At 37.3% G+C, this 8,455-nt stretch overlaps 1 protein-coding gene across 2 annotated transcripts; it reads right to left on the bottom strand.

The window, feature by feature from the left end:
• Positions 1-1,654: 1,654 nt before the first annotated feature.
• LOC105224317 (regucalcin) lies at positions 1,655-8,118 on the bottom strand. Of its 2 annotated transcripts, none has more exons than XM_011202367.3 (4): positions 7,969-8,118; positions 2,196-2,781; positions 1,987-2,125; positions 1,655-1,919 (listed from the first exon to the last, which is right to left on the bottom strand). In XM_011202367.3, exons 2-4 carry the CDS (start codon positions 2,779-2,781, stop codon positions 1,727-1,729), a joined length of 918 nt encoding a protein of 305 aa, XP_011200669.2. In that variant the 5' UTR covers positions 7,969-8,118; the 3' UTR covers positions 1,655-1,726. The 2 variants fall into 2 exon arrangements, with proteins under 2 accessions (XP_011200669.2, XP_011200668.2); XM_011202366.4 differs by lacking the exon at positions 7,969-8,118 and adding an exon at positions 5,535-5,804.
• Between the last annotated feature and the right edge of the window lie 337 nt (positions 8,119-8,455).

The following is an 8,455-nucleotide window of genomic DNA, read 5'->3' on the forward strand; positions in this document are numbered from 1 at the left end:
CGAGGATCACTAAGTTACCTCACATATTGTCTATAAAGTCAATATAGAGTCAGCCGGAATTTTGAAAATCTAGATCTGAAAATCTGGCCGAAGATCGCCAATGCAGAAAAAAGAATCACGCGAAAGTGCAAAAAAAGAAAACCGCTATCATTGAAAAATCCTTCGTATTTGGTTTCTAAGATGTGGCAACGCTCGTTTTCCGCATAATTATAAACTCTCTAACGTTTTCAGCTATGAGTGTGCTAAGTGATTTTTAAACTAACTAATTTACTAGCTTAAAAGCACAAATTAAATTTGAAGTGAGCTTATTTCAATGTTTGTCTGAATAAGCTTCCGTATCAGCATATACCCCATTTATACCGGAACTCGTTGTCAGTCTTCGAATGCCAAAGTAACCGATGTTTTCTTCTGTGCTTGATTTACATTTTACAAAGTGAAAGTATACCATCCACACTATAAAGGAGTTGCTAGAAACGCTCCTCAGCAAGTATGGTAGATATAGTTTTAGTGGTTTATGAGATATTTATGAACTTAAACCTTTCAGAGGGTGACTGTGTCCACTTTTTTTACAAGACTTTTAAGCACAGTTGCCCATTGTTCCTTCGAAGCCCTCTACCAAATTGAGGCTACGGATCCAAGAAGGATCTCACTTAGAGCGCCAGCCATCACACAAACAGTCTCCGCACTTGCGACTTGGCTCCCACGTCACTGTTGACGGTCATAACTTCGAAGTTGTGCAGAGGCATGGACGATGACAACATCCGATGAGTAGGCGTTTCGAGTTTTCGAAAGAAAGGTTCTGTGGAAGATTTATGGTCCTTTACGCATTGGCTATGGCGAATATCGCGTTCGATGGAACGATGAGCTGTATAATATATACGACGACATTCACATAGTTTAGCAATTAAGAGACAGCGGCTACGTTGGCTAGGTTATGTCGTATGATTAGATGAAAACTGAAAGTATTCGACGCAGTACCTTCCTGGTGAAGCAGAGGAAGTGGAAGATCTGTACTCTGTTAGAAAAACCTGGTGGAGAAGAACCTGGCTATACTTGGAATCTTCATTTGGCGCCAAACTGAGAAACTGCGCTATAACAACGTAGACAGTGTTTACGCCAATAAAGAAGAAGAAGAAGACTTCTACGATTGCGACAAGATGAACCTTGTTAAGATCAATCAGTTAAGTGGATTTGCTGCGTTCTACTTTAGGGTAGAAAATTTCATAGTCATACAGGAGCTGAACGGTGGCCAAATGCCTGCTAAACGTACACGAGATCTATAAATTCAGCGCTAGAATGCAATAGAATCGCATATCCCAGCTCGTCCACACTCCAATATAGGCGTAAGTTCAACTTTCTAGCGATTTCGCTATAGCCATGCACCCAAATAAAGCAGCTTGATGCAATTGATACTCGTAGAGATGCCTCAACGCTGGTATTGCAACTCTGCTGTCGAGGTAAAATATTACATCCCTGAATATGTATGAGAACAATATGTCTATTGTTACTTGAATGGCTGCTTGAAAAGCCCTACAGTCATCAGGTAGTCTGAAACTAAGCTTGACGGTGAGCTCTTTACGAAAAACTCCCTTTCGAATAATTTTTTGCGAGAGTACATACCCTGAATCTTGACCTAAGTAAGTTTAAAATGCAATTTTATATTTTTATGGTGTAAATTTAATATGAAAACGTATAAAAACTGTTCAGATAATATAACTGTATAAGATTATAGTTGAACCTTGGTCATAGGCAAACCGGTGGCGCCCAGTCCGGTGATTTTGTAAGTGGTGCCAGCCGGTGCTGGTTGCTCAAATTTGGCTGATGTTGTTACATACAAGATATCGAGATTGGGACCACCCCAGGCGGCAGATGTGATCTGCTTGGTTGGCAACTTGATTTCCAAGAGCACTTTGCCGGTGCTAAATAGAAATACAAAGAAATAAGAAAGTCAGGATTTATTACTTGAATGCGTTAATATATACTAACCTTGGGTTGACCTTGTATATGGTGTGTCCATTGAAGGTGGCCACATAAAGATTACCATCGCTGTCTATGGTCAAACCGTCGGGCAAGATATTGTCCTTCGGATTTGGACGACGCAAATCAAAAACGACCTTTGGTTTAGCTAAATTAATGAAAGTATAAAAAGGTTTTGTAGTGAAAGCTTTCTCAAATCACAACAAGCGCATGCTTACTCGGTACACCAGCATCAAAGTCATAATCGTATTCCTTCACTTCATAGTCGGTTGTGTCTATATAATAGAACTTATTGGTCTTCTCGTTCCATGCCAAACCATTGGAGATACCAACATCCGTCTTCACCACCGACACCTTGCCACCCTTCTCATACTTGTAGAGTTCACCCCAACGATCTTTGAATTCATCACCGACATAACGCATAGTGCCGGCGAAGAGACGTCCACGTGGATCAGCTTTGCCGTCGTTAAAACGATTAACAATATACTGCTCGTCCTGTTGCACTTCGAAGAGTACACGGTCTACCTTGCTTGTCGGCGAAACACCATCCCATGTGACGACGAGTACACGACGACCAGCTCCTACAACGAATTTGTCGCTTTGTCCCTCGACCGGCACAATGAAGGAGGCGAGTTCGACGTCTTCAACTTTGCTATGGTACACCTTATCCTCTTGGTAGTCATGGCGCAGTATTTTGCCAGCTTCAATGTCAACATAGTAGAGACTCTGCGTCTCAATATCCCAATGGGGACCTTCACCGAGGTGGGCATAAGAGTTGGGCAATGGTTCGATTTTGTAAGACATCTGTGTTCGAGAGAAATAGAAAAAATTGGAAATCAGTTAGAAAAATAAGATATTTTTGTATTATTCTAATTTTGCTGGATTAGTAAATAGTTGGGTGAAACAAATCTTATCTTTATTTAAAACCCAACGGCATATACCATATACCCCTTTATTTAATATATAGTATGCACAATATCATCTGTTTTTCGCATTTTTTGGTTACACAACAACTTGCATAGGTTATCAGCAGTAAACCTTTTAAAAACAGATGTTTTAATTGAACAAAAAATCGTAAAAACGGTTTCAGATTAAAATTTAATTTTTTGTGCTTTGTTAAGAAATACTAATTTCTTGAGGTCATTCATCCATTAAAATCTTTAAGATCAGCTATATACATATCTAAAATTTGTTATAGAATAATAAGAATGTTCTAGATGATCACGAATATTTAACCAAAAACTCGGGAAAGATGAAAAAAGTTATAGCTGTTCAAAAATGAATGAAATAATAAAGAAATTCGCTATATTTTGAAATTTTTGTATAAAAAGGGAAGAATGCCACCCAAGCCACCAATGAAATTTGTTTACGGAGACGATGCTGTATCAGTTCTTGTGGCACAACAATGGTTCGTTCGCTTCCGTTGTGGAAATTTCGAAGTGAAAGATACACCTCGCTCTGATCGACCTAACGGTGAAAAAGTCGATGAAATAATGGAAAAGATTGACCAGAACCGTCACATAAGCAGCCAAAACACCGCTAAGGAACCTAACATTCATCATCAAACAGTTTTGAACCATTTAAAAAAGGTTGGCTACAAAAAGAAGGTTGATGTTTAGATTAATCAATCGTCTGTGAAAAATTTAATGGACCGGATTAACATCTGCGATTATTTGCTGAAACGAAATGAAATCGAAGCATTTCTGAAAAGAATGGTAACAGGAGACCAAAAGTGGATCAAATACGACAATAAAGTGCAAAAAAGATCAAGGTCCAAGCGTGGTGAAGCTGAACGAACGGTCGCAAAGCTAAGATTGACGCCTCGAAAGGGCCACTATTAACTGCACCAGCCTGGTCGAACGATTTATTCTACATTTTACTGTCAACAACTGATGAGATTGAAGCAAGCAAACGCGAAAAACGGCCAAAACCGATCAACAGAAAGGGCTTCGTCTTCTATCAGGACAACGCTAGACCACACAGATCTTTGATGACTCGGCAAAAACTGAGAGAACTTAATGTGCAGCTTTCCATTGGCGATTATCCACAGCGATCAATAATAATCAACAAACTGTCGGTTTGTGGTTCGAACGATGAGAAATCGTATGGTATTTTTCAGCATATTTATAGCGAACGGGGTATATCTAGTCTAGCGAAACGTAACCAAGTACACCTGATGAGCTCGCCCGCTGCGCAGCATCCTCTAACATGGTAAGACCTGAACGCGGTGGGTCCTAACATCACAATGAAGCTGCTACGCAATGAGCAAGAAATAGACAGAGAGAGGTCAAGGCATGCGCTATGCTAAGTTGCTAATGGGAGGCTATAACCTCTTCTTCTTCTTTACTGGCGTAGACACCGATTGCGCGATTATAGCCGAGATCGGCTATAACCTCAGTAGATTTAAATATGTAATCAACCTCCTTAGGCCAAATTGAGGCTACTTGTCGCATTCTACACTGGTCAAAGCAAACTGAAGAAGCACTTACATACATATATGTATAACATGGGTCTAGCTTCTTGTGCAAATTTCTGGTTCTGTGACAGGGAGCCTGAATCTCTGCAGACGCAGACAAATGCCCTGGGGTCCATGTTTCCAAATAGCGATCATCTATCGTTATATTGGACTATTCGACTTTATGAACATGCTGGGGCAAGGTGAGTCTTTGTGAGTAAGGAGATGTGTCATATCTTATTTTATATTAAGTTTGCCACGAAGTTTGTAACACCTAGAAGGTGACGTTGGTAATCTATAAAGAATATATAAGTTTTATGTAAATGATCAGCGTGACGAGCTGTGTTGGAATAGCCATGTCCGTCTAACCGTTTGTCTGTATATACGCGAACCAGTTCCAGAGTTTTTGAGACATTGATCTGAAATTGTGTCGACGTATTTTCTCCTTAACAAGCTGCGCATTTGTCGGAACAGTCGATATCGGACCACTATAGTATACAAACTGAGCGATCGAAATGAAGTGTTTGAATGGAAAGTTGTTCATATGACGAGATTTCTTAACGAAATTTTGTATGGGTTATTGTCCCAGACAACGGCGCAATCTGCGAAGAAATTATTCAGATCGGATCACTATGTCATACAGCTGTCATACAAATTGAGCTTGATTTTCATCGGTCAGTTTGTTCACAGTATAAAAAAAATTTAAACCGCCACTGATCGCTAGCAGTGAATTTTCACCGGTCTTAGCGCTACACATCCATTAGTTATTCCGCAATAATTGACAACAGTTCAAACTACTCTCTAACTCATAAAATATTAATGTCCATTGCTTAAGTTGTAGTATTGAACTTGAATTTAATTGCTTGTGTTACTTCCACTTCTAAGAGCAAAAACTGCTTTGTGAACTCTTTTAAGATACAGGTATTCTAGTTGTGCTGCAAGACGGAAGTGCAACTCTGTGCTTTACAATAAGTGATGCTTGCGGCATGACACACAATGTAGATTGTATTGGATTGGATTTATGCTTATATGATTACATCACAGTTAAATAATATTAAAAATTACGTAGAAATAAGTTTTTATTTAAAATTTTCGCAAATACCGTTACGTTATTGGCACGTATGGACACTTCCATGGATACTTCAACTCTTTCTTCTGTCTCCGAGACGTCATCGCTGTACACTTGGCAAGCGCTTAAGCACAGTAAAACCGCAATTATTACAAATCTTGGAAAATTCATTTTCGGAAAAGACCAAATTCTTTTATTACACGAGTTTCTGTCTGAAATCTGAACTGTAAGTACGAGATCCCACGTTCTCAATTAGACAAATCGAATGGCCGCAAAGATTAACACAGTTAACAGACCAAGACTCAACTGAAACCTTGGCGCTAGTTGCCGCGACACTTATAAACTTTCATAAAGCGGCACGAAAGTAACTGGTACACAAGTATGTATGTATGTGTATGGCTAATAGATTGGCAAACGCCGAAATCAGCTGTTCGCAGAGATGCACGATCGAGAGGTGCAAACAAAGAGTTGTTCAATGAATGAGCATTTAATCGTTATGCATTTGAATGTTTACATATGTGAGTATGTGGGTATGTTATATACGTAACATGTTGATTTTGTTTGGTTCCAAAGCAACAAGCGATTTAGCAAAAAATAGCTTGGCAGCGGTTCCCAATCTAATGTTTATGAGCACAGATTGTTAATATTGACTTTCGTGTTGTCACTAAGATGACTTAAACGCGCTGTTTTTGATAAGAAGAGACTTTCACAATTCTAATGGCATTCACTACCCAGATAACCGCTTCTCGGGTTCCTACTCCCTATATTTCCCTGCTAGGAAGCCTTAAGAATCGAAAAAGGGTATTATCTCTGCTAAATTAGAGCGAACCAGTATGTATATAAATCGACTCAATACACGGGCTTTGGAAATTAAAAGTATAAACTATGAAATAATTTTTGAAATTAGGAAAATTTGTATCGTCCTTAGAGGGATGTATGTTTAAATAATTAGTTTTGAAACGTTAGTGGCATCTAATGGTTGTCGGGGCAATGACAAATGATCAATAGAATATCAGTATTCACCTATGTACGTATTAAATTTCATTCGGATATCTTAAAAATTTACCAAAGTTTTGTATGATCCTTACAAAAATTAGCGATCTACTATAGCTAACATGAAACCGGCCTTAGTCCCGTAGTCTTTTAGGCAAAGTTGTACAGAATGATCCGTAGAACATTTCTCGCATATGAGATTTTCCAATTTTTTGGCTCCCTTTAACCCTTTCAGCCCCGAAGTTGCTTATAAGCAACTTCTATCTATGTTTGACATCGTTTAAAAAGTCCTTTGGGGCTGAAAGGGTTAAATAGAACCGCTTTAATGTACTTTATAGTCTCTATTACGTTTCCTTCTTGCCGTTCCAAACTTCGTGAAAAACTTAAGGGATTACATGGGTTTACACGTTTCAAAAAAGTCTTATTAAATTCCAAAACACCGCTAGAAAATTTTCCAAAATTTTCAAGTTGATTCGAGTAATAGTTTCGGAGATACAGCCTTGAGAACTTGTGCGCTCGAGGGTAGCTTGGTCTTTGGCATACAATTCTTAAAGACTTAGATGAAGGATTTTTTTTGCGATTACAAATATTTGAAAAAAATTTTGCGAAATTTTAATTTTTTTGTAAAAATACATATGTATCTGCCAAAAATCCAATTTTCAGTTTTTTCCATTTCCTTCCTTCGTCCAAGTTCTAATTTAACGAAAACACGATTTTTTTCACTTTATATGATCCTGTAAAGAGTTATCCTGCCAGCGCGTGAGCATCTTTTTTCCGAGGGGTCACCGGAAATGGCGCCGAAAAAAACATAATAATTTTCGAATTTAATATTAAAAAAATACAAACAAATTTCATTTAACTGATTTACATTTTGTTTTCATAATATTCGGAGTGTTAAATTTGTCTGAAAAGTTTGACGAACACTGGCCGAGAGTAAAAGACTATTGCGACAGTCACAGCATGAACTACAAAATCTATAGTATTCTAACAGAATAAATCATTTTGGCGATCACGCTTTTGAATACAGACGTATACATGTTTTTCGACATTTATATGTACATACATATGTATGTGCATGCTAAGTTGGAAGAATGCTGAGAGCAAGTGCGGCACCTACTCTACCTTTAAATCGTTTGTATAGTATGTATGTATGTATCTATAATGCTTTATTGCTACATTTAATAAATTCTAGCGCTAAATTGTCAATGCAATCTCTGTAGATTACTGTATAGAGATCAACTTAAATTGCAGCTGTCAGTATCTTAGAGAAACTGAGAGAGCTTAGCTAGCTTTAAGCGCTAAAGCTTTGCTAAGCAATTTTCGTACACGATTTGGCAGCAAAATTTAGCATAAATCGTTTTGTCTACAATAAATTCTTTGTGAATGCACGAGACCACACTTTAATTATTTATTTAAGAACAACAACACTTTGCACGCAAAATAAACAAATACAATTTGCAGAGTATTTCCATACCTTTGGTAATATTACGTTGGACTCGTCGAATAACAGAGAACAATGTCAGACACACAGAAATGAAAAGACTGAATGTCAATGAGCAGAGCAGATCTTTTTATAGTCGATTTGCCGGTAAAAAATATTGCTATACACGCTACACACGCTGCTAATGGCAAGTTTGGTGTGTGAGATGAGTTGAGGGATGGGTTGATGTGGGAGAGGAAAATGTATTTTGAGTTATGTCAAAATATAAAAGGAAATGTGGCCTTGGAGCAATTGGGAGCTATTTTCTATATTAGACTGCTTAAATAAAATTTTTATTTTGATTTCTATTAAAAAGAAAAAATTATTAAAAAAAAATATTTTGATTTTTTTAAATATTTTTTTTTCTTTATTTTTACTAAAAAAAATATCATTGCTTTATTAATTTAATAAAAAATATTTTCTTTTCCTAAAATTTATTAATTTATATTAATAAATAATTTTTATTTTAATAATAAAAATA

This window comes from Bactrocera dorsalis, chromosome 4 (genome assembly GCF_023373825.1).
Source record: "Bactrocera dorsalis isolate Fly_Bdor chromosome 4, ASM2337382v1, whole genome shotgun sequence".
NCBI lineage: Eukaryota > Metazoa > Arthropoda > Insecta > Diptera > Tephritidae > Bactrocera > Bactrocera dorsalis.